General features: G+C 41.7%; 2 protein-coding genes across 2 annotated transcripts; both read right to left on the bottom strand.

Annotated features, from left to right (window-relative positions):
• Window positions 1-757: 757 nt before the first annotated feature.
• LOC131230638 (uncharacterized) lies at window positions 758-3,888 on the bottom strand. The gene is made up of 5 exons (XM_058226528.1): window positions 3,666-3,888; window positions 3,118-3,273; window positions 2,158-2,240; window positions 1,980-2,059; window positions 758-1,844 (listed from the first exon to the last, which is right to left on the bottom strand). The coding sequence occupies exons 2-5, from the start codon at window positions 3,169-3,171 to the stop codon at window positions 1,732-1,734; spliced, it is 330 nt and encodes a 109-aa protein (XP_058082511.1). The 5' UTR covers window positions 3,172-3,273; window positions 3,666-3,888; the 3' UTR covers window positions 758-1,731.
• A 9,375-nt stretch (window positions 3,889-13,263) lies between these two features.
• On the bottom strand, window positions 13,264-27,141 carry LOC131231771 (uncharacterized). Its single transcript, XM_058228073.1, has 10 exons — window positions 26,954-27,141; window positions 26,465-26,758; window positions 26,204-26,363; window positions 25,994-26,065; window positions 24,810-24,977; window positions 24,078-24,273; window positions 23,874-23,990; window positions 23,668-23,681; window positions 14,735-14,992; window positions 13,264-14,642 (listed from the first exon to the last, which is right to left on the bottom strand). Exons 1-10 carry the CDS (start codon window positions 27,139-27,141, stop codon window positions 13,569-13,571), a joined length of 2,541 nt encoding a protein of 846 aa, XP_058084056.1. The 3' UTR covers window positions 13,264-13,568.
• Window positions 27,142-27,736: the final 595 nt, after the last annotated feature.

Below are 27,736 nucleotides of genomic sequence, written 5' to 3'. Positions count from 1 at the left end.
ACCGAGTACCGTAACAAATTTTAAGAACGAACTCTTAGGAACGGTTTTTAACCGTTATTAATGTTGCCAACGGTCGGCCCATAAATTTCTGGAACAGTATTTTTCATTATTTACGAATGGAAGCCGTACATTTGTTTTTAATTTAAAAACCAAATAATACTATATACAAATAAAAATTAATTTTGAACAAATATAGTACAACTATATAATAAAAATTATATATATTTACAAAGTTTACAATTGCACGAATACAAAAATAAAAAATAAAAAATCCTCCATGATGTAATATAAGCTCCGTCAGTTTTGAAAGATTTCCTCAGAGAATCCATGCATTAGAAGTCCTTTCATGCACTAGATGTGGATAAAATTGGAGAAAGCAACATGCCCGGATGCTGATCTTTAACTGTTCTTCTTAAGTTTGCAGATACCTAACCAAATGCAGACATTAAAAGAGCTCAGAGAAGCATAGTATTTATGGCCAGAAATGTCTTTCATGCATGAGAAATGGGTGCCAATGGATTGGAATCCTTTACAATGCCTGTTTTACACATCCTCTATCATACCTGTTTTATACAAATCCTCTACCTGTTTTACACAGCATGTAAAACACCAAAGCTCTTTGGACCCACCATGTTGTATATGTGAAAAATCCACTGTTCATCAGGTGATAATCATTACATCCACTATACATGCAAAGCAAAAGATCAGCATGATATATATATATATATATATATATATATATATATATGATGGGACATGTAAAATTGTGCCTAAAACCTCTAAATTCACAGGTTGTAGCTCGCCTGAGCTTTGTATCAGGCTGATTTTTGTATCTTCACTTCATCCTTGTGATTCCAACCCGATGAATATGTTCGATGTGAGATACCCACCATTGTGGCCCACCCCAGTTATGAATCTGGCTGATTTTTGGCCCCATGGCCTAATATCTAGAGTGTACTCAGGATCTAACATATACAACATGGTGTGCCCCAAAGATCTCTGGTGTTTTATGCAGTGTTTCAGAGGATTCCAGTCTAGTGATAATGTAGAACAACCACCCAGATGCTATTTTGATAGGGGCTTATGTTTTTCTACTCTTTATGACGGACACTCATTAACATGATTCCATGAAAAGAGCTTAAAACAAAGGCAAAGAAAACATGCAGAAACAAAGTATCCATTGCTTAGAACGTTCTCTCATGCAACAGATATGGAAGTAAATGGAAGAAGATGGCCTTCAGTTTTTTTAGATGTTTAATATATTTGATAGATACAAGTCTACATGGAAGCTTTGAAGGACCTCAATCAAAGAAAGAAACCACTAAGAAACAGAGAAATCAACGGCTAAGAACCTTCGTTCACTCATCGGAGATGCGTAAAAATGTAGAAGATGAAACACCCAGACGCTATTTTGATCTGGGCTCTGGTTTTTCTACTGTCCTTGTATATCTCACAGATTATCATCTAAAACAGAGGAAAAAGAAAAAAAAAACACGCAGAAATAGAGAAATCAACTGCAAAAAGCTTCCTGTAATGCATGAAAGATGAACTAAAGAAATTTAGCATGTGGGCTTCTGCTTTTTTCCACATTTAGCAGACACCCATCTACCAAATCACCATTAAAGGAGCTTAAACAAGCAGAAAAAAAATGGCGCCAAATCTGGAAAGAAAAAGATACCAGAGGGTTGGGTTGCCCTCTAAAACAAGACTGCAACTAGTTCCATCAGCATCTCAATTCATTACAGAAGCAGTGACCCCTACGAAAATTTTGAAACCAACCTGTTCAAAAGCATCGAAAGAGCCAGTATCATTGCCCATCCATGCTACTAGAGAATATTGAAGAACTGGTTGAAAAAAAAAAAAAAGGAACCATTTTCAGAGAAGCGTAAAAAGAATGCTCAACTATGTAAACCACATGACCAAATGACCCTTGCATGTTGCAAGCCAGCAATCATGTTATAAACTTAACAGACTCTCACCCATGACTGTGAAGAAGCGGATGCACGAAAGACCCCACTCTTGGTAAACCATCAGAACCAGCCCTCTGTGGTTAATTGTCCTGTATCACTGAGGAACGAAATGGCCTAATTTTTTAGGCAAAAAAAATCGAACTCTGCTTCTAACCAGATGGAAAGATAACACATCCCAAATTTGCACTTGTTCCTGCAGGATTTGATAATTCCAGACACTACATCGAGACAATGCAGCAAACTTCTGGTTTTAGTAACTGCATATAGATCCTACAAAATTGCAACATGGGAGTATGGGGCATTTTCACCATCCTACAAAATCTAATAGTAGCATATTGATTTAAATACAAATTGCTTCCATGCAAAAGAGACTCATACATCAAAACTGAAGCCAATTCAATACATGAGATATAGCAAGTACAAGAGAAAGGAAGCAATAAAAGAAGATTGTGCCCGGCTTACTTAGAAAACCATGATAAAAAAAATTAGAAAAAGAAAATAGCAACATAGACACACTTAGGCCCAACCGCTATAAGTGAATTCAAGAGTTTACATTAAACTATTTAACTTCATTTCTGAAATCTTATCTGCAGGAAGATTTGAATAACACCCTTGCTTCAGTTGAAAAACTTCATGGAACGTCTGTCCACCATCTTGTAACAATGGAGGTGACATGTCTAATTCTAAATCCAAATGCAGGCCTGATTCTGCAGTACACTTGAATATTCCCTAAAGAAAAATATAACGAGAAGATTTACTTCCTTAAACATGACAATGCTAAATGCTTATTTTATAAGAAGTAAACAAACCTTTCAAATATTTACATTAGCTACAGACTGTAATGCATTCCCACCAATTTGGTCATCCATCAACCAGTCACCTCAAACTGATTGAAAGTTTTTAACAGTTCAATTGCTAGCTCACCCAAAGTTCACAAATGCAATTCAATTCAGTGCCACATCCAAACTCACCCTCATATATCATTAGACATCTCCAGATTCAAGAGAAGGTTAATAAAGCGTCTTAGTTAATGAGTTACATAGAAAACAAGTCTGAGAATGATCTTCCATGCAAAGAGAAAATAAAAAATAAATCAAAGAGATAATAAAAAATAAATCAAAGATGACCAGTGATTTGATTGCTTTACCATTAGAAGTGAAAGCAGGCGATTGTATTCCAATAGGAGCTGGTTTACTTCCATGCAAACTGTGCTGAAATCTACTGCATTTGTTATGCTCGGAAAACACCCAATTATTCCAATCTCAAATACAATGATCTTCTGCGCTCCCAGTTTATACAACCTCTGAGAATTACACCCCAAGAAGAAGAAGAAACTGAAAAAAAGGGTGATTTCCTTAATTGGTTAGCATAAATCAACGATTAAAGCATTCTATGTGCATTAGTAATAATGTTTACTAGCAATCAATATCATGGTTTTATTACCATTTAACTCTTTTAAATCTTTCATTTACTTGTAACCTGTATATAACCTGTATATAAACTGATCCCACTCCACTAAGGATTCCCTACTTTCATTCAATCCTATCAACGTAGGACGAGAACCAATCATGCATTATTGCTAATGGACATTTTAGATCAATTGATTGGATTATCCATGTGTTCCAATGAAACTAAGGATGTTGGATCATAGTTCTTTAGATTTTAATAGATATTCATGGTTTCAGCTAGTTTTACCTTCAAATGTTGAGATAATTTATGCACCAGCAATCCAGCAAATCTTTGAGGAGAAAAGTATTTGCTAGTATTATGGTAATCTGGCTGTAGATAGTTGTTGAGGTATTCATTGCTTCCAATTGAGACGATTAAAATGGCACTACACCAAAATCCCAAACAACCACTTAGACTAGTTCTTGCAAGGTCAGAATATGTATGTACATATAAGGTCAAATCAAGGATTTGTTACATCAGACAATAAACACTCTTCCTGACTTGAAAAGACAATTGTAGCCTTTCACATAAGTTCTTGATTCTGTTAGCAGCTAACCTTGCAATCAATGAAAATAAAACAAGTTCAGAGTGTGTAAACAAAGAGATAAAGATGTGGGTGTGTGCTTGTAGATTGTAGAAAGAGAGGGAGATCAATAAGCAACAATCAAAAGTTAAGCACAAGATCAAATCATAGGTCATAAGTAGAAACTGAGCATATCAGTAGCTGTAAATCTAAGAGTATCAGATGTAATTGGTAATCATCAAATGGACTCTAAAATGAAAATTAAGGAATGAAACACATTGAAAGAATAAATTTTCATTAGTTAGAGGATAAAACTAACAATTTCCCAAATAATCTTAATTTGAGGCCCCAAATGTGTAATCTCATGTTAGGCCTAGAGCCATAGGGCCAAAAAAATCAAGCTGACCTATTATTCAAGTGGGCCACAATGAAAGAACAATTGTTAAAGAACAAAGAATTACAATCTAATTATGTGGTTAAAAAATGTTAAAACATGTCATGTACTTGAATGAAGAGCATCACAAACTGCAAACCGCTACCATTTTGCAACCATGCTGATGCATGCCCATATAGTCCATGAACCAAACTACACCCTGTTATAGAGACCACATAAATGCCACATCTGAATGAATGATGCTGGATTAAGAATTCTAACAGCTTGAAACTCTTCGCATGTCGTTGAAGAAAAGGGAACTTAATATAAAAAATGAGAAAAGTAGCTTAAATGTTTCTGTAATAATGCAGTCAAGTAAAGCAAACAGGTCACCAAGCAACTGCACTGCTTTCAGCTGAACATCCAACTGATCTGTCTGCAGAAGTTCAAACTTGAACAGTACGAACCAGTTTGTTGGACTCAAATGATCTTGCAAAGCAGTCGTGAAATGAATAAAGTTTTAAAATCTAACTTTGAAAGCAAAATCATCTAAAATTTGCAGAGCACACGATAGCAATGTATATTACAACTAGAATCACGTTGCGAAGTTTCGCTAAAAGAAAAAGCAGCTCCTAAAAGTTTTTTTTCTTTCATAAATTGCACAATTTTTCAATTTGAATTGGTAAAATATATGGTTTGGGATTAACAATCATACAATTACAAACTAGATGAGAAGAAACTTCCCTATGAACATGGATAGATCATGACTGTCCATTCTCTACAATCATGTGGAAGGATCTGAAACCATAAAAGAAGAAAAAACACTAAAAGGTATGATAGGAACTCTTACACTACAAATATGATGACCAAGTGAACACATTTATACCAAATTGTAGTTCAATCATAACCATCTTGCACATACAAGGAGTGGCCCCGAAAGGAAGGAATTTTCAACTCTCCTCAAACTAGGATCTTTTGGATCTGCATGAGATATTAAAGAACAAATACCCTGAACATATGCAAATCCACAATCCAAACTCAATTGCAGTTCTATCCTATAAAGACATTCTTAGAAGTAAAAAAAGCATACCAGCAAAAAATGTAGGAGCTGTAACAGGTGTACCCCTGGTGTGAGCCAGCGATAATCAGATGGTTATGATCATTCAACGTGAACAATTTTTGAAAAGGGATGGAAAATCAAAGGTGGGCATCATCATTCATCAGAGATAAACACAATGCTTGTATGCCCCCAAACAAGAACTCATGACATATATCACAGAAAATTAAGAAAGATCAAATTGGAAGCAGACATGTGAAGCCTTTGCCAAGCCATTCGTGATCACAGATCCCATTGACCATGTCCTTGAAGTCAAGCTTCTTTTGGATTAGCCCTTCGATCACAAACCATGTACATTTGAAGTTCCGAGCACGATGCATCCAAGTTTGTAAGTTAAATTAACGTACTTTAAAACCTTCAATGAGTATATTGTAGTTGTGTATAAGCAGCAGGATTCATGAAAAGAGGAGGTAAATAAAAGGACAAATAGTTATTACCATAATGGGACTCTTTGTCATGGCCCATACTTCTACTGGAGCATTATGAAACAAAATAAGGAGGTACCTGTAAACCAATTAAGTCATCTGACGGACAGTAAGGCAACTAGTTCAGAAAGAACAAAAAATTCTCATATAACTCCAGACCTTGCTTTCCACAAAATAAATCAGTACAAATGTTTCAACATAATAAGAAGAAATAAACTTGGGTAATCTGCAAATCAGTAAGGTAACATTTAGTTCAATCATCATAGTCACTTAAAAAAAAGTTATAGGTTGGCTACATCATGAAGACCACCCAGTGCAAAAATCAGCCCAATACACTTATCAGGTAGGCCACATCATGCATAGACGTTGATATAATTAAAAAAAGAAAAAGAAAATATAAGTGTGGTCTAGCAGCTGAATTAATCAGATGTGTACACACACACCCCTAACATTTGCTCACTCAGCACTATTTCCATAAAAATTGAAAATTCCTAATAGTAAAAAGCAGCTCTAGCAACCAATGAGATTGGCTGAAGCATGAAGAGATTGATGTGTAAAACATACCACAACAGTTGCAGCGCACTAGAACAGCAATGCAACTCCACACTCAATTACAATCTGGCATGAAGCAAGTAATGCAAGGATCATGTTTAGAAGCAAAAATCTAGTAAGCGTCAAAGTTAAAATTACTGAAGAGAATACTAAAAGAAATCAGAACATCTCAATTGAGCAATGACATGGATTTTCCACATACCCAAATGAGACTTGTGGCAATAAGCAGAATAAAAGTTGTGTAGTTCTTCCGACCAATGCAATCGTTAAGCCACTGCATGCAAAGAATACAAGAACAAATAACTGCAACCAATTCAGTAGTAGTACTAACAAAAGGAGAATATGCTCTGCAGAGAGACAGTTCCCTCAAAGAGAATTTACAAAAGAATAACATTTTATGTTCCCATCAGATGTATGATACAGACAGGTCAGGATGCATCACGAAGGAAGAAGTAGCGTCAAAGAGTAAATATCTCTCACCCGTCCTTTGAAGCATGCAGAGTTTCAAGAAATGCTAAGGCAGTACAAAGGTGCAAGATATGTCCATTGATCTGATGGGGGCCGCCTTGAAGATGCCCTAGCCCAAAAAGGGTTATTGGGTCATTGGCCAGGCCCAAAAATCCCAATTTAAAAGATGCAGGCCATGTACCATGATTTCCACGTAGACAAAAGTACAACGCCCAACTAAATCCATTTCTGATATTTCCGAAGAAAACAGGGGCAGATTTCAACTTGAAAATAGAAAAGAAAGGCAGAGTATCATTCACCATACGCTGCCACATGATGATAAAAATACTCACGCACTAAATAAAACTAAAAATCACATAAAAAAAACCTAATCCAAACCGTCTAAACAGTTAAAATATCTTAAAGTGGGCCACAAACACAATATCAAAATGATTAGACAATTCTACCCTTCAGTCAATCTAAAAAATTCAATAACCAATTTCATACCGTTGAATAATTTTTATCTTAATCTTACTTCTTATCCATACCAAAATTCCACTTATTTTCATCCATTCAGGATTTTGATCTAGATATAGACGGCTGAAATTGAACCAAATGACTGTGTGCGTATGTATGATTTACATAATCCGGAAGTGTATCAAAACTTCCATACAAGAAAAACGAAGACAGATCTAAAAGCAGAGCATGAGATGCTTTGTTTTAAAAACCCAACATCTATCTTCCCTTTTCCCACTCTCCCACCTTCCGTTCTTCTCCTCCTCTCTACTACAACGAGCTTTCGCTATGGCAGCTTCTACCAGAACGACGAGAGAGGCTTCTACAACACCGCCCCCCTTTATAGGCAAGGCGGGGAGATATACCGTTTTCATCACCCCTCCGTCGACGCCAAAACCCCCTCAAAATGCAGTGGAATCTCCGAAAACGCCACCGCCCGTACAACCTTCGCCTCAGCAGTTCGAGAAGCCAGCATCGGTAGCCCGATCTTCATCAGGAGGCGATGACTAGAGAAAGTTAGGAAGAGATGAGAGAGAGAGAGAGGAAGATTCCGGAACTTGGAAGATGGGAAAGACAAATCGGGGCGTGGGTTGAAGTTTGGAAGATGATAGATCCTGTGTCCTTACAATCAAATCATCAGAAAAGTAAAGGAGGGAGATCGAGGGAGAGGGAGATTGAGGGAGATGGGAGGGAGATCAAAAGAGAGGGTTGAGATCGGGAGATCGAAAGAAAGGGAGAGGGAGATTGAGAGAGGGAGAGGGAGAGGGAGACGGAGCCGGTGATGGATGCGAAATGAAACGAGGGATTCGAGGGATTTTGGCATAAGAAAAGGGTTAAAATTATTCGGTAGTTTGCAGCAGATGGATGCAGTGTGCCTCTTGGGCCTTGTGGGGTCCACTCAGAGGTTACTAATCGAATCCATTCTGTTCATCTGTTTCAAAATGAAACAATAAAACACGGTAATAATAAATAAGAAGATCCACCACTCAATTGGGACACCAAAAAAATAGTGGAAATAACGACGTATAACTGCAACAATTCTAGTCCGGAGTAGTACCGTTTCAAATTCAGGAACGGCTTAAAACCGTTTCTGAACCAACATACCAACCTTACCGGTTTAACGATTTTGGTTAGTGACGTCCAAAAGCGTACGAGCCCGACGTGACCCGTTTGGCTTTCAAAATTTTAAATCCTATCAAAAGATTTCAGATTTCGCATCAAGAGAGAAAAGTTGTTTTAATAAAAGTATTGCCGGATCGGGTACCGGCTCGAGTGGGCTCCGCCATGGTGTTTATGTAAAATCCACCCTGACCAAGGGGTGTATCGTCCCATTTTATGCATAGGGCCCAAAAATCAGCTACTTCTTTGTTTCTGGTGGGCCACACAATAAAAAACAACGTACAGGCAACACGCACCATCCAAACTGTATCTCTTCATATGGCTCACTTGAATAATGTATTAGATTGATTGTTTAGGCCCGAGGCTTATGTTTTTCTATGGTAGTAATAGATTGATTGTTTAGGCCTGAGGCTTATGTTTTTCTATGGTATATAATGGCTAGAGTAGATTTTATATAATCATCAGTGGGCCTGTAAATATCAAGGGGTGAACGTCTCTCACAAAATTGTTTCCCTTAGTATGGCCCACTTGAATCACGGTTCATCCTGATTTTTTGGCCATGGACATAAATTAGAATTATCCATCTAATGGTTGGATTGGATCTTAAATACACATCATGACGGAGCCCACAAAAATAAAGGATGAGTGGCCATGAGAGCTGTTTCGCATCACGGTTGCCATCTCGAGGAGGGAGGAGATTAGGTGAGACCCTGGCCTCACCCAAGATAGTGTGTCCCATACCGTGGTACCCTCCTTGATGTGCATATTCTGTATCCGCACCCTTTATTGATTTTTTCAAATATATTATACCAAAAATGAATGAATACAATTATTAGGTGGACCATACCATTGGAAACAACTGTGATTGAATATTAATTGGCCACAAAAGTTTTGGATCAAGCTGATATTTGTTGCTTCCCTTCATCTAGGGTTACATGACCTTATCATCAGATTGGATTGAAAATAAACACTACAAAACATTAATGTGCACCCTAAGAAGTTTGCAATCGTAGGGTGTTCAATTACCACTGTTTCCTAGAGTATGGTTCACCAGAGCTTTAGATCTTCTTTATTTGGATCACACCCTACAATGATTAGGAAATTAAATCTGATAGACTATGTGGATACAGGGTACATACATCAAAGTAGGCCCCACAGTAAGGGCAACATTATCTTGGGTTATGCCGAGGTCTAACCTAATGAGTGTTTTTTAATGTGAATTTTTAAATGGTTTGTGGCTTGGATGGGGTCCACCAAGGTGTCGATGTAAAATCTACCCTGACCATCATGTGCGTAATACTATTCCAGGCCCTCCATCCTTAATTCAACGGGATCATATGATTAGAAACAACATACAAGACAATACTTATGCTCTAAACTATTTCCCTAATTGAATCACAAATGAGCTTGATTTTTGGTCCCCAAACCTAAATATTAGTATGGCATGTAATGATTGGAGTGAATTTTATATAATCATCATTGTAGTGCCTATAAGAATAAGAGTGTACTTCTCTCTAGAAACTGTTTCCTTTGATGTGGCTCGCCTTAATCATATATCAACCAAAGATTTTTTTATCTTGGCCTAAAATGAGATTACACATTTAATGGTCCAAGTAGATCTCACATACACATTAAGGATGCCCTATAAAAAATTGGGTGTTACTTCCTCCAATAAAATAAAAACTTTAATTAATCTACCATAACTATTCTCTCTCACTATCAACCCACTACTAACATGTGATCTCCATGACCTATGACCTCTAACCCATTCCTTCCCATCTCTTCACCTGCAATGAATTCCTCCCATGTACTTTAACTAACCAAAACCATTGTCACCAATGCAGGTAGGTTTGTCTATGTTTATCTCTCTTGACAGCGGGCAACCAGATCCATATCAGATATCAAAAGGAAAATGTGCCCGGCAGGCTAGGCTCAATGAATCCATTGTAAATATTTTGGCCTGGGCTCGGGCTGGACTATTTTGGTTCATCACTAATTGAACTGAAAAAGCGCTTACGTTGAACAATATAGGCCAGGTTTAGACATAGATTAGCCCGTTGACTAACGTAGTCATAGGCAATCCAGGCACAGATATATAGCTGTGCCTAAAGGTGTACATGAACCGAGCTAGCTCGGTTAGCTTGCTCGACTCGACTCGAAAAAGCTCGATTCGACTTGGTTCGAAGCTGAGTTTGAGCTGAGTTGAGCTGATTTTTTGAGCTCAAAAATGAGTTTGAGCCAAGTTTGAGCTGGCCCCTACTCGACTCAACTTGACTCGGAACGAACCCAGCTCGAATCGAACTCAGATCAAACTGGTTCGGTGACTCTATAACTTTGATATTGATGTTGCTTACCAAGTGTTTGATGAAATGACTCAACGAAGTGTGGCCGGTGGCAAGGAAGGTATGTACATGAAATAGATACCCATTTTTTCTTGGTTTTTGTGTTGCTCAGAAGGTGTTTGATAAAATACTTGTAAAACCATTGCTGTTGTTTTACAAATAATGGAATTTTGAAGGTGCAGTCCAGATGTTTGTGGAAATGTTGCATAGGCAAAGTTAGCTTAATCTTGGCTTGAACTCGGCTTGAACTGGGCCGAGCTGCTGACCGAACCAAGCTGAGCTCGAGGACCAAGTTAGACTGAGTTCAGCTAAGGTCAACTAGTGGCCAAGCAGAGTCGAGCTAAGGCCAGCTCAACTTGATTCCACTCGACGTACACCCCTAGCTGTGCCTAGGGTTGCGTGCGGCTCAAAGAGATGTCCGGCAAATCCACTCTTTCCATATGTTTTGAAAGACTATAAATGGTTAAGATTCTAAAAAACAGGCGGATCCAAAACTAAGGTGCTTACAATTTATCAGATTGGACCCTACGAATGGTTTGGAACGCATGTAAACATGACGGTTAGCTCCATGAAGGTTTCAACGGTGGACATTTTTGTTCCCACTGTTTCGTTTGGTGCGGCTAACCTGAGTTTTGAATCTTGTTGATTTTTATAATCTTGCCATACCGTGGTCTTTAAAAACAGATGGACAAAGTGGATTTGCCATGGACATCTCTGTGGTCCCCACTCAGTGCCTGGGGTCACATGCAATCCCCTTCGTTAGATTTTGTCGTGTCTCTCACTTTATCGTTTTGCTCATCATGTGCACGTTAACACACGCATCGTACAAGTAGCTTCCATTTCCTCAATCCAAATACTGATCGTCTAAATTGTGACAGCTGTAGATGTGACCTAAGAAGAATATTGAAATTAATAAAGGATTCCTGATTGATTGTTATCAAATGGGCAGAGAATGATCAACGGGGTGTATGTGCAAAACCGTCCACAGACAATGAGTCTTGAGATTTGATGGTTTTGACTAAGATACATGCATTCCATATATATACAACATGTGCATGTGCACGATATGACGCATTCTTTCGTGGCAGCTTAAAATCATTTAATTGACCACTGTGAATACCACCCATTACCCAGCCACTTTTCATAATGCTGTCAAACTTTACTCTTTCTAAGTAAACCATTCTGGACGGAAGCTGCTTACGTCCAGAATGGTTTACTTTGGAAAAGTAAAGTTTGAAACACGCCAGGTAAAAGGTGGCGTTTACAGTGGCCAATATCTCGTTCTTTTACTCCCGTGAGAAATGTATCACAACATGTGATATCGTACGTTCCTTTCCCATGGTGTTACTTAAGGCAGTCACCTGAGACGCCTTTCCATCAATCAGGTGGGCCACACTGTTATAATTACTAGATAGCAGACAATCAAACTCATCATTCAGATCTGGTCCAACCCTTGTCGGACAATAAGCCGTCTGACCAGAGATCATGTGGAGCCCACCCTGATATATCTGTTTATCCACCCTGAAACAGACCACATCAAATAGTGATCTTGAGTTGCAGTAAATTCATAAAGTATTAAATGTAAGAGTCATCTCTGGTGTGGTTCAATTGAATGTTGGATCTTTTCATTTTTACGCCCATGCCTTAAAATGATCTGAGAAAATAGATGGATAGTGTGGATAAACAGATACATCACGGAGGGACCCACAAGAGCTCATGTTAGACTGATTTATTGTCCGACCGAGGTTTGGACGCAATCCACTTCCTGTATTTGATCAACCTAATTTCCAAAAAGTGATCCTGATGGTGGGCCCTATCGTTTTCATGACACCGATGTCCTAATCAAGTAGTTTGTTAGCGGGAAAGATGGTATGCTACTACAAGTTGGGTACCGTTGCCCGTATGGGATCGGTTCTCTTCTTGTTTCAGGGCAAGGGCGTTGTTCCAGTCTGCTGCATGGGACCACTGTCATACACGTGGCCTATCTTTTGTGATTGAAATTGTTCTTACGATGGGCACCATCATGGATAACTTACCCTGCGAAAAATCACTCTGCTCGGACAACCCAAAGCATCCGGTGGATAAGATTAGGCGCCAGACATGTTCACTCCACAAGTGAAAACGAGTGACACGTGTTGAAGATCGGACCGGTTGATCAGAGAATAGACTTTGTGTAAATCCCACATGTTTAATGTTAGGAAAATATGGTTATCGGGTGGGCCACACATGTGCACAGAATTTGAACTACTGGTTTTTTTTATGATAACTTCTGATTTACTTTCTCTTTCTACAGAGAGAGAGAGGGGGGAATATTGCTCTCCTGCGCACCTTCTTATGTGAGCACCATCCACACCTCACACGTGTCATGGGCAGAAAATCTGAACTGTCTACGTGATGCGGCACTCAGCAGCCCATCTTTCAGCCCGATACAAAATTCTGGTTCTATGACTGGTCAAGTTTGGATCCACGGATTTAGATCTGATTAGAAATTGGGTAGGTTAGATGGACGGTTCCCATCAGAATCATTCACCATCGCTAGCCAAGGTTAGTCTAAGTCACACGCAACTGGTCCAAGTCAACTCGGTCCATTGAACTTAGAACCAAAAAAAAAAAAAACCAGAATTGATATTCTACAGTGATGTTTTTCACACACATGGGAGATACTTTTTATTAGCAGAACACGGATGAGGAAAACATTAAAACAATCTAAACCATTGAAACATAATCATCAAGAACTAGGCGTGCGATCGGTAATAGGGAAGGACAGTGAAGAGTGTTTGGGTGATGGCGACTAAGATGAGGATGGAAGCAGCTATTGAAGAAAGGCCGGACCAGGGATTAATGAAATAATCTCGCCTCAAGCTGGCCCACCACTTGTTCCATTGGGTGTTGTAATGTGTTTCCACATCCTTGTATAGATCGGAAAGGTAATTATGATCATAGGAATCGATGATGCCAACGCCAAGCTGGTTGAATAGGGTGGCCACATCCTCAGCTCTTCCCAGAAAATGATCTATGATCCTATTTCGATGGAGCAAGGCCACATCTTTGGACGTGTCGATAAGGCAATCCATGAAACAAATGTAAGTCGTGAAGCGAATTTTAGCATTTGGGTAGCATTGTTCGAAAGCTATGAGGTTCCGAAAGAGAGTATTGGTGTAGTCATCAATCACCAACGGAGGGATTTCCAACACCCCATTACTAAATTTCACATCCAAGATGCTGCTATACTTCTCTTTCTTCTTGAACTTCACCCCTGCAAGATGGAGGTCAGCCGCGCAAGGGATTATCTTGATCGCTACTGGGGGCGTCGACAGTGGAGATTGATTGTGAGTATTGGGCAACAAGGCCTTCTTTGAACATGGGAGCTTTAGTAAATTCTTCCACTTTTTAGAGATGGATCCTACGGTAGGATTGGGTGGAAGGTTAAACTCCTCGGTAGGTATCACATGCGAGTGTAGCAAATGGAGTAGATGATGGTAGGAATTCTCGAGATCGATTTCCTCATTCCTACGCAAGAAGCCTTTGAAGAAATCGAGGGCGAGCTCAGCAAGTGAATTACGGAACGGTTTGTCCACCGGTCTAGCCATATTGAAAATAAGCTGCAGAATGAAGAAAGGAATTTGATTTTCGAGGAGGAGAATATCACACCCCACAAGAGACATCATCCAAATCGTCGTAAGCATCGGGTCCACCTCGCATAGCTTTTGTTGCTTGAGAGACAGCTCCTCCATTTTTTGCTTGAGCTTCTCTTTTTCTTGAGCTCCTCCTCTTTTTGGTTGAGCTTGAGAAAGTGCTCGACATTGAATAAACCATTAACTACCTTACCCATCTCCTCCTCTAATTCCTTGAGCTGGTTGAGCTTGAGAAAGAGCTCGACAATGAAGCAACCATCAAGCACCATCATTTTCACAAACTCCTTGCCCGGGCCCACATTCTCCGAGTAGCAACTTATCGCCTTGACGTAGTCCTCCAACTGACGGTTGGGATTGCGGGAGAGGAACGAATCTAGGTACCAACATTTGTGCTCTTCCATGCCTTGTAGCTTCTCCTTGCCGTGATGGTATGGACCGATCGACAGGATCTGGGGCTCGTACGCACCTTCGTTTACATGCGGATTCTTTGTGGGACTTTGTAAATGGTGGGCGGATCTATACGTCTAGGCTTGGAAACGACATCTGTGAGCGATTTCTTCAGGGAATCGACTACTGTATGACTACCTGAAGTGTTCGCTTCCTGCTGCATCTCGATATCACCCATGAACGATGCGGCTGTATCGGCCTAAAACAACTCAATACGAGCTTGTATCGGTAGTGAAAGATACGATACCGGATACACTGATTTAAGTCCTTGCTGTGAATTTAAGGCGTTTGGATTTCCTCATTGCCTGTGTATCAACCATCATACTCTGCCAGTGTACCAGAGTTTTTTGGGCCAGGAATGTGCGGATAAGGGACACGGAGTGTGCTGGAAAGCTGCCTCCACGAAGCTTCGTGGTCGCGGAACTCTCTGAGAACAACGTGATGCGTTGATTTTATTCCCGCGGTCATCTTTTTTGTTGGCTTATTTTAGATCACGAGCTCAAAATTGAAGCGTATCCAAAGCTCAAGTGGACTGCACCACAGCGAACAGTGGGAGAATTATGAACGCCCACCATTGAAAACTTATCGGGGGCAAAGAAATATTGAATCAAGCTGATATTTGTGTTTAGCTTTACCCGGTGCGATGGACCTTACGGACGGTTCTTGACATGACCCTTTGATGCAGGGAGGTTGATCAATGTCTTCCTCAATGATAACTACTTTCAATTCACGGAGCTTCTCTGATTCTCGAATTCATGAGAAAAAAAGAAGAAAATAGTAATAATATTTTAGAAAATTTGTAAATTAATTGATGAAAGAATAAACAAGTTTACACCCATTTAAATAGGGATACTAAGCCATGGAAGAAGTTTCAAAATTAAACTACAACTAAAACTCCTAGAAATTGCGACTTAAACTTACTATTTATAGACAATCGTGATTCCTACTGGTGCGCGTGGTTTTCGGCCAAAAATAGTAAGTGTCCTATTTGGCCGAACCCTCCTCTGACTATTCTAAGCACTTTTCATGTTGGGCACAACTTGTAAGACCCGTGTCCTACCTCGTACCGTTCCGTAGGCTTTCGCGGTCCTCCCGGTCGAATTTCGACGACCCACGACGTGTAAATAGCAGTGGCGCGCGATCCTGAGTTGTACCCTGTATTTTAGAGTCGGCTCGACCCGAGACTTGTACCCTAACGACCGCACCGTCGCCGCGGTTCCGATGCCGCGTCTCGCACACCGAGGTGATACCCAGGCCTGAAGATGTGAGCCCGCGTTCAGTTGGAGGAAAACACCGCGCTGTTGCAAAACCCAAGACAACATCACATCAAATCCCATCAATCAATCACACATCACCTCTCATGTCAAGTACACATCATCCCATCCCCAAGCAACCCCTAAAGTCAACACTCTCTTACACAAAGTACACCCATCACTCACCTTTTCACCCATCACACCCATCTCTCTCTCTCTCTTACACCTTTCCCTCTCATTTCTCTCTCTCATTTTTCCTCCCAAGCAACCCACGTCCATGGCTCTCCATGGGAGAAGCTTTGTGTGGCCCACTTCTATCTCCCATCTCCACCGTCCAAGTTTGATCTCAACCATAGAAATTGTTCATTTGAAGCTTTAGCATGCATTGGCGGAAGAAGGAAGAAGAGATCTAAGGTGGGTGATCTTGTATTTGTCCTTTTGTGATTTAAGGGCCCACGTTGGTGGGACCCATCTTGATGTATGCATTATTTAAGGAGGGCCCATAGTGGCGAGGTCCCTCCCCTCTATCATAATCTCTCTCTCCCTCTCTTTTTTCCATATTCCATGGCCACCTATTGTACGTGTGTATGGCCCACCATGAGGTATTTTATCCATGCCATCTACCCTTGGGACCCTTGCTGGACTGTCCAGCGGACGGGACTGCTGCCCGTTTGTCTGGACAGGCCAGGATGAAGGGATAACACAAATATCAATTTTGTACGGGCTGCTGGTGGGCCACACGCGTGGACCCACCCTATTCATGTATTTTATCCTGGCCATCCGTGGCCCTCGTGATGTACGATGAGAACCCTCACCGTCCAGATCTGGACGTGTGAGAGTCACTGTGATGTATGTGTTCCATGCACGCTGACCGTCCCTCTGATGGACGTGGGACCCACCCACACGTGCTACACGTGTGGGGTGGGTACCCACCTTGATGACACGTGTTTTATTCCCCCACCGTTCATCCATTTATCCATGGGACCCACCTGCGGCAGTGGGGACCACTCCGTAGTACGTGTACCACGTCCAGGCCTTCCGTCCAGGGTCTGGACGCTGGCAGATTGAATATTTTATATATACATATATAAAATATAATATAATATATATTCAATTCATATATGTATATATTATATATGTATTACTATATTGTGGGCCCACACGTGTAGTAGGACCCAACCATGATGTATTTGTTATATCCTCACCGTCCATCAGGGACGGTGGGATCCACCATGATCTATGTATTTTATCTGCTCCGTCTGCCAATGACGATGGGACCCACTAATGTGGATGTATCCCCACCGTCCATTCTTCTTTAGACGTGCTTGGCTTGTGCAAACCAGCAATTTGGATGCTGTAGTTACGTGTGGAGATCCCACCTTGATGTATATGTGGTAGCCACGCCATCCAAACTGTTGGACGTACGGCCCACCTTGATGTCCGTTTTGGACCCACACCGTCCACGTGTGGCCTCCGCCTTGATGTATGCCTTATATCAGCACCGTTCACCTGTTTGCCAGCGTAGGACCACCGTGATGTATTTGTATCATCCACACCGTGCAGACCATCTGGACGGTGCTGGACTACTTAGACGCTGCTGTGGACTCCACTTTGATGTAATGTTTTATCCAGACTGTCCAAGGGACGGTGGGTCCCAGCAGCATAGCTGCTGTATTTGATGCCAGTGGGTCCCACTGCTGCCGACACCTACAAGTTGTGTGGGCCTTGATCATGATGGGTGTTTTGATCCACACCATTCACCCCAAATGAAACGGATTGGCTGGTTTCCACACACACCAGCTGTGTGGGTGTGTGTTGACGTAGCAGGCCCGTGGGACCCACCTCTGATGTATCTGTCCCTCCATACCATCCATCTGGTTTGGGTTCCACACAGCAGGCAGCTGCTGCCGCCTTGGACGCCAATGAGTTCTGTGGACTCCATTCACTGCACGTGTGCAGTATCCAAACCATCCACTTGTTTGGTCAGCAGCAAGGTCCGATTAGGTGGGACCCACCTTGGTGTATGTATTGTATACCCACTCCGTCCCTTTTACACACCTTTCGTCTGACGGGTCCACCTTAATTCAGGCTGTTAGACTTGTGGCCACTTGATAGATGTGTTGCACATCCATGTTATTCATCCAGTGGGCCCATTTGGAAGGTGTGGGCCCACCTGCTGGTTGTGCAGGGCCCACCTACTACGAGGCCCTTGTATGTGGCCTAATGCGATAAACTATGAGGCCCACTTGATATATTTGTGGCCCATCCATTAGGCCCACTTTGATGTATTCATGGCCCACTCATAGGGCCCATTGACATGGTTGACATAATGTATATGAGGCCCATTAGTGCGGCCCATTGACATGGCCCAATAAGTCATATTTTCGGCCCATATGATAAGGCCCGACTTGATGTATACAAGGCCCATTGCAATGTCTATTAGGCCTTTGTGTGAGGTCATGGGCCTGCTTTATGTTTGACTTTATGTGGGCCACTGCTTGGGAGCGATGTTGGTTGAATGTCCACGTTGATGGGCAATGATGGTTGGATGTCCACATTGTAACCTTCCCTTAGGCTTTGTTAGGCCCATTCTCACCGATTTCGATTTGTCAATTCTGATTATCGATCGATCTCGATTGACATGACCGATTTACCGAGCCTGATCATCGATTGATCTCGATTGTCGTGACCGATTTGCCGATTCTGATTTCGATCGATCCCGCTTGTCATAGCCGATTGCCGATTCCTATTGATGTGACTATTTGCCGATTCTGATTATCGATCGATCCCATTGTCGTGACTGATTTGCCGACTCTGATTATCGATCGACTCCGATTGTCGTGACCGATTTGCTAACTCTGATTATCGATCAACCCTGATTGTCGTAACCAATTTGCCGACTCTGATTATCGATCAATCTCGATTGTCGTGACCGATTTGTCGATTCTGATTTCGATCAATCCCGCTTGTCATAGCCGATTGCCGATTCCGATTGACGTGACTATTTGCCAATTCTGATTATCGATCGATCCCATTGTCGTGACCGATTTGCCGACTCTGATTATTGATCGACTCCGATTGTCGTGACCGATTTGCTGATTTTGATTACCGATCGATCCGATTGTCGTGACCGATTTGCTAACTCTGATCATCGATTGACCCTGATTGTCGTGACCGATTTGCCGATTCTGATTATCGATCGATCCGATTGTCGTGACCGATTTGCTGACTCTGATTATCGATCGACCCTGATTGTCGTGACCGATTTGCCGACTCTGATTATCGATCGACTCCGATTGTCGTGACCGATTTGCTGATTTTGATTACCGATCGATCTGATTGTCGTGACCGATTTGCTAACTCTGATTATCGATCGACCCTAATTGTCGTGACCGATTTGCCGGTTCTGATTATCGATCGATCCGATTGTCGTGACCGATTTGCTGACTCTGATTATCGATCGACCCTGATTGTCGTGACCGACTCTGATTATCGATCGACTCCGATTGTCGTGACCGATTACTGACTCCGATTGTCGTGACCGATTGCCGGTTCTGATTCTCGATCGATCCGATTGTCGTGACCGATTTGCTGACTTTGATTATCGATCGACCCTGATTGTCGTGACCGATTTGCCGACTCTGATTATCGATCGACTCCGATTGTCGTGACCGATTACCGACTCCGATTGTCGTGACCGATTTGCCGATTCTGATTATCGATCGATCCGATTGTCGTGACCGATTTGCCGACTCTGATTATCGATCGACCCTGATTGTCATGACCGATTTGCCGACTCTGATCATCGATCGACTCCGATTGTCGTGACCGATTACCGACTCCGATTGTCGTGACCGATTTGCCGATTCTGATTATCGATCGATCCGATTGTCGTGACCGATTTATCGATTCTGATTATCGATCGACCCTGATTATCGTGACCGATTTGCCGACTCTGATTATCGATCGACTTCGATTGTCATGACTGATTACCGACTCCGATTGTTATGACCGATTGCCGATTTTAATTTGTCGAGGCCAATTGTATAGGCCGATTCCGAGTGTCAATTCCAATTATCGAGTCCGATTCCGAGTGTTGAGGCCGATTGTCGAGGCCTATATGATGTATATGCGGCCCGTAATTGAGGCCCATCGTGACGTGTATTAGGCCCTTTTGTGAGGCCATGGGTCCTCTATATGTCAGGCTCTAAGTGGGCCACCCCTTGGGGGCAATGTTGGTTAAATGTCCACATTGTCGAGGCTGAATGTCGATGTCGATTATTAAGGCAGGTTATTGATACCGATTATGAGTATGTGACTGCATGACATCATGATACACGCCCATACGCATCATCTGCATGTTTGTTATGAGATGTGGTTGACGATTGCATATTTCATTAGGTAGATTGTTATGAGACTCCCTGATAGGCGGAGGTTATTTCACATGAGCGCACGGTATGCGCAGGGTTGATGCATAACTGGATTGTATGACTCATGCATCTTGCATTGTGTGCCCTAGCGACATCAAGGCTGTAGCCTCCACAGGCTACTGTGGATGGCCAGACGGGACACCGGAAATCTGTTCTACATGGGGTGTTATAAATATCCCTGGGTGAAAGTCCCTAAACCATCTTGGTTCCAGATGTTGCTCCAACGTCTAGACCGAGTGGATGCATGAGCGCATGAGGGCCGTATACCGTTAGGCCGCGTCTCCCACTGTGTCGTGGTCGGTTGGAAGGGGGTACGGCCTTACCTGCCTAAGAGGAGGGGGCAATGCTAGGCTGAGTCTGACCAGCTCGAGGAATGGGTCCGCTATCGACGAGTCAGGCCCGATATTGGCAGGCGGATAGTGAGGTCTCTTCCACTCACCTTGTTGCGGGCGATGGGGTGGCAACCTGGTTTGGAGTGTAATAGACCCTGGTGATTTTTCAAAGAGTAACCGTACTGATATGTGGACTTATTGAGTAGGAATTGCATACATTCATTCATTTATTCACTATCCACTTGGGCTGGTTGTGCGTAACTATTCGTTATGTGTACCTTCGCATGGCCAGGATTTCGGTTGGGCGCGCGACTAACCTGAGATCAGGAGTTTACCACATTGAGTCTGGCTATCCAAATTTAGGTATGGGACTGATTTGGATAGGAGTCCCTTGCGGTGGACCTCGTAGCCTGCGATACTACGTACTATCATCCCGACTTCACACTCCAGCATGGTCATTCCATTTGCACCGCATATCACATTGCATCCGCAGTACTAAGCATTTTGGGTTACTATGTTTCTGCACTTATATGGCCTAGACGGACTTAGCAGAATTTATATATTGCATTATACTCTCGGCGCCTGATAGGCCTATGTTGCATTACATCCACGGCATATGGTATGACTGACGCTGTTTATTTTACTCATCAGGATTTGTATATTGTATTGCATCAGCGACATCTGATATTTGGTTTGTTGTCTCCGCATTGCATAGTTGATCTACATTGCTTCATCAGTATATGATATTGTTTTTATTATATTTCTGCGTCGCATAGCTTAGATAAGACCGATGGTATTTATGGGCCTATCAGTATGTTTTCGCTTATTCTGATGATGTATGATTCATGACCTTGCGCTTATTTCGACATTGTATGATTATGTCATTGCGTTGAATACTTGTCACTTATCTTGTGCACAAACTTACACCACCCTCTAAGCTTTCTATAAGCTTATGCACGATAGATGCGTGCAGGTGATGTTAGGTTGCAGCAACATTGAGCCTGGAGCGTGCAGCGGTCTTCTGGAGCTTTGATTTATTTTATATGTATTTCCCTTTCAGTATTATATTCAAACAATTATATTAGTGGATATGTGATGATGATGTTGCCTTTATGGTTTGGGTAATCTTGTGGTTATGCTCATTACGAGATAAATGTACATTGGAAAATCCTTCTTGTAGGATCCCATGATCGGAATTTGGCGTATATACGTTGGGAGCCGAGAATGGGGTACTACGGAGGTTGTCAGCACCGGATTCAGCGATCGGAAATTTTGTGAGCCCGGTTTCCGAGTTTGGGGCGTGACACAACTCCTAACGCCCAACGGATGAAGAGCGATACTCAAACTAAAACTTACTATAAATAATAAAATTAAAATTAAAACAGGATTTGGCCCATCGATCTGATGGTATTTCGCAAATTTGGCGTGGATAACTTGGTGTAGGAGGGTTGGTTGGCTAAAGTAGCTCATCCTACCCCAAAATCATATGTGGCACGTCGGAGAACTCATTCTGGTTTGCGAGATACATCCATTTTAAGGTCTAGACGGTCCAGATCACTTCTGCTTTCGATCAGGCCTTTTCTAGTCCATCTTGGCCATGAAACTATCCATAACCCGCTCTACATCAAGCTTGTGTCAAAAATGATTCAATGGTAGGCATCTTTATCTCACTCTTTGCTGTGGTGTAGCTCACTTGAGTTTTGGATGTTCTTATTTATAAACACATGTCATGACATTAGACATGTAGTGTGTTCCGAGGCTTTTCGAATCTCCCTCACCTAGTTAAGGGTAGTATGTTCCTTGATAGAGCTAGATTGAGCTCGATCAGGAAAACTCATAGAAATTCTTTGTATAGGATATGATAGTCAAAGCCTATCTTTTATCATAGGACCTGTCAGAATGGCCTCTTTTGTATCTCTTTCTCTTTGAAATGAAGATATGAATATTTGAAATATATATATAGGGAGATTAGCAACCATATTCTTGGCTATACATAGATATTGTACAATCAATCAATGAGTTGTACAATTACGAATATAATCTTTCTGATTTTCTCTTAATTGACAACTCATTGATTGATTTGATGACAACTCATTGATTGATTTGACAACTCACGCCAACACTCCCCCTCAAGTGAAAGCATCCAAATCTTCAATGCGCAACTTGTTTAGTGAGTTGTACAAATCCTTACTTGATACGACCTTTGTAAGAATATCCGCTAGTTGGTCTTCGAACTTCACGAATGGAAACTGAATTATTTTGGCTTTGAGATTCTCTTTGATAAAGTGTTTGTCAACCTCCACGTGTTTGGTACGATCATGCTAGATCGGATTGTGAGCAATAGCGATAGCTGCCTTGTTATCACAAAAGAGGTCCATCTCGGATGTAGGAGCAAATCCAATTTCAGTTAGAAGTCTTTTGAGCCACAGGAGTTCACAAAGTCTTTTAGCTATTCCACGGAACTCTGTTTCAGTACTTGATAATGCCACCACTTTTTGCTTCTTACTTCTCTATGTAACAAGATTCCCTCCAACAAACATGAAGTATCCTGAGGTAGATCTTTTGTCTGTGGTATTCCCCGTCCAATCTGCGTTTGTATAACCTTTAATTCTAAGATAGTTATTTTTAAAAAAGATAAGCCCTTTTCTCGAAGAGGATTTTAAGTATCGTAAAATTTGGATCACCGCCTCTGATGATCCTTACTAGGTTGATGCATGAATTGACTTACTACACTCACTGTGTAGGCAATATCTGGACGAGTATAGGAAAGGTAAATAAGTTTACAAACTAATCTCTAGTACCTTCCTTTGTCCGTTGGCATTTGGTTTGGATATTCTCCGAACTTGTGGTTCTGAATGATTGGAGTGTCTGCTGGCTTACAATCCAACATTCCAACCTCACATAGTAAGTCTAATATATATTTTTGCTGAGAAATAAATATACCTCGCCTTAATCTAGCAACATCTATTCCCAGGAAATATTTGAGTCCTCCTAGATTTTTCATTTCAAACTCGGCCGCCAATTGTTTCTGAAGCTTAGTGATTTCCTCCTTATCATCCCCTGTGATGATCATATCATCGACATATACAATTAAAGCTGTTACCTTGCCCCGTTGGTACTTTAAAAATAATGTATGATCTAAATTACTTTGGTGGAAGCTATATTTCTTCATTGCCAGACTGAACCTCCCAAACCATGCTCGAGGAGATTGTTTTAATCCATATAGTGCTTGCTGCAATTTGCACACAACTTTAGCTTTTGAAGATGTTGTGTAGCCTGAAGGAGTATCCATGTAGACTTCCTCTTCAAGATCACCATGGAGAAATGCGTTCTTTACATCAAACTGGTGCAATGGCCAGTCCAAGTTGGCTGCGAGAGATAACAGGACCTTGACTGTATTTAACTTGGCTACCGGCGAAAAGGTTTCTTAATAATTTACGTCATATGTCTGAGTATATCCCTTTGCGACTAGCCTTGCCTTGCATCATTCTATAGATCCATCTACCTTGTGTTTAACAGAGAAGACCCATTTGCATCCGACTGTTTTTTTCCTTTGGGCAACGGAAGCAACGTCCATGTTTGATTCTTTAGTAGTGCTCTCATTTCTTCCTCTATTGCTTGTGTCCACTTAGGATCAACTAAAGCTTCCTGAACTGTAGTGGGAATATGACATGCGGACAGCTCGTGTGAGAGTGTCTTGAGAGGTTCAGGTAGCTTTTCGGTGGAAACATAGTTGGCAATTGGATACGTCGACTTTCTTTCTTCAATGTCTGGATAGAATCTGTTTGGTGGCTTGCCACGGTTATGCCTGAAAGGTAAGGTATACCCAGCAGACGTATGTATGTTATTCATAAATGAGGGTTTAGTGAAATTACTTACCTCAGGAATATTCTTAGGAGATGGGTCTACAGGCACTGAGAGATGGGGGGATTCGGGTTCTTCTCCTGATGATGTGAGCTCAGTTGTTGAAGGCCCTCTAGAAATAGAAGAAATGTCAGGCCCTGAAGATATATTTGTCGATTCCTTGCCAATAATTGGTGTGTCATTCTGATCTTTAAGCCAGTCAAAACTCAGCCAATTCAACTCTTCATCTAGTGTCTACCCCTGAAGAGAAGAAGTGGATGCCGAAGAAGGATAGAACGGTTCGGATTCCAAAAAGGTGACATCCATAGTCACATAGGGATGCTTGGTAGTAGGATCATAGCAGCGGTAGCCTTTTTGATGATTAGCATAGCCCAAGAAGAGGCACCGAAGGGCACATGGGTCAAGTTTGGTGCGCTGGTTCTTAGGGAGGTGCACATATGCCGCACACCCAAATATGTGAGGAGGGAGCATTAGGGTCGTAGGTAGAGAGACTAAGGCTGACAGAGACTGTAATGGGGTCTTAAAATTTAATATTTTGGAAGGAATGCGATTGATTAAATGTATGACAATGGTAATAGCATCGGGCCAATGTTATGTGGGAACATAAGCGCCTAGAAGGAGAGCTCGAGCAGTCTCAAGAATATCTCGATTCTTCCATTCAGCGACTCCATTTTACTGAGGAGTCTGAGGACATGAGGTCTCATGAATAAGACCACGTTGTTGAAAATAAAAATGAAAGTGGTGATTAACATATTCACCACCATTGTCAGAGCGAATAATCCGAATATGAGCGAAAAACTGGGTCTGAACCATAACATAAAATGACTAAAAGATACGAAACACTTCATCCTTATGTTTCATCAAATATAGCCAGGTCATCCAAGTGCAATCATCAACAAATATCATAAACCACCGTACACCAGATATAGTAGATAAAGAAGAGGGTCCCCATACATCAGAATGAATTAAAGCAAAATGTGTATCACTTTTATTCATATTTAATGGATAAATAGTACGATGGCTTTTGGCTAAAATACAAATATCACAGTAAAATTCATAAGTCTCCACAATAGAGAATAAATCAGGAAATAAATGTCGTAAATACCCAAATGACGGATGTCCCAAACAACGATGCCACAACCAAATCTGTCGAGCCTTAGAATCAAGTCTAGAAGACATGTGATGCGCACAACCCAAACTGAAATCTTCCATGTAGTATAATCCCCCCCCCCTTTAGTACCACGCTCAATTATCTCCTTAGTGAGAATATCCTGAATAAGACAAAAATTAGAAAACATTAGCACCACACAATTTAGATCTGTAGTAACTTGGCTAATAGATAATAGTTTGTGAGATAAAGAGGGAACAAGCAGAGTGTTTGGTAAATGAAGAGATGGTGATAGGGTTACAGATCCAGCTCTTGTGATAGGTGAGGTCACTCCATTAGCATTCACAATGCTGGTGCACCTTGGAGGTAAGTGATGGGAGAAATCTGTGGGATCAAACGTCATATGATCCGTGGCCCCATAGTCGAGGAGCCAATCATTACTGTCCACATCATGACGACGACTAAGCAAGGCATGACAGATGTTACCTAGATCTGCAGAAGAGAAGACCGATTTAGGTGAGGCAGTGGGCAGGATGAGAGAGAGATAAGGTTCGGCTGTTGCCACAGCAGCGTTTCCTGCGCCTTCAGCCATACCGTCTCTTTTTTTCTAGCTTGAAGCTCGTGCCACCAATCGGGGTACCCATGCAACTGGAAGCAGTTTTTACGTGTATGCTTCGTATTGCCATAATGAGAGCATTTGAGACCATCGGATGAGGTACGGGCTTTAGAAGAAGATTTTTCAGTATGTTGAGAAGTCGATCCAGACAGTCCAAGCTTTAGGCCTTTCGAAGCAAGCACCGCCCGTGGAGGTGGTTCGTGGTCGCCAGCATTTATCACCACTTGGCGAAGAGCCTCCCTGCGGACACGGGCATATGCTTACTCCAAGGTGGGAAATGGGTGCATCTGCAACACGTCGCTGTGAATATTATCCAACCTGTCATCAAGACCATCTAAGAATACATAGACCCGATCTTCTTGGAGAAGATTATTATAACGTTCAATATCGGCAGGGCACTCCATCGGATTAGGACGTCAAAAATCAATCTCACACCAGAGGCCTTGCAAATCGGTGTAGTATTTTTTCAAGGAGCCACCCGCTTGGCGGAGACGTGAGACGCGCCGCCGGAGATCATAGACTTGAGAGGTATCGCCACCATCAAAATAGGTGGTAGCAACTGAATCCCAAACCATTTTAGCCGTGGGAAATCGAATGAAATTGCCGATTAACGCCGGATCCATGGAGTTAATCAGTCATCCTTTGACAATGGCGTTGTCAGTACGCCATTTGTGGAAGGACAGATCGGTTGGAGATGGCGGAGGTAACTCGCCATTGATGTAGCCCAACCTTTCTTTGCCGGAGATGTACATCTCAACAACTTAGGACTATAAAGCATAATTCAAACCATCCAACTTGATGCCGATCGGGACAGCCACAGGTTCAGAAAGCACGGTCGGGGCCTGAGCTTTGGACAGAGCTTCCGCCATTTTTGTGGTGAATATTTCAGAGAGGAGCGTATTATGGTCGATGGAGGAGTCACCGGACTTCTTCGGGGTTTCAATGTCTCCCATATGTGAAGATGGCGGCGGAAGAAGGCTATAAACAAGGGTTAGACGTAAACCAAGAGCCAGAAATCGACTGGCTCTGATACCATGTTAAAATTTCTATTATCATATTTCTTTCATACTTTCTTTACAGAGATATTGTACAAATATATAGGAAGATTGGCAACCCTATTCTTGGCTATATATAGATATTGTACAATCAATCAATGAGTTGTACAATCACGAATATAATCCTTCTAATTTTCTCTTAATTAACAACTCATTGATTGAT

This window comes from Magnolia sinica, chromosome 17 (assembly GCF_029962835.1).
Source record: "Magnolia sinica isolate HGM2019 chromosome 17, MsV1, whole genome shotgun sequence".
Taxonomy (NCBI): domain Eukaryota; kingdom Viridiplantae; phylum Streptophyta; class Magnoliopsida; order Magnoliales; family Magnoliaceae; genus Magnolia; species Magnolia sinica.
Note: the sequence above shows the minus strand (reverse complement) of the source record. Positions and strands in the feature narration are given on the sequence as shown.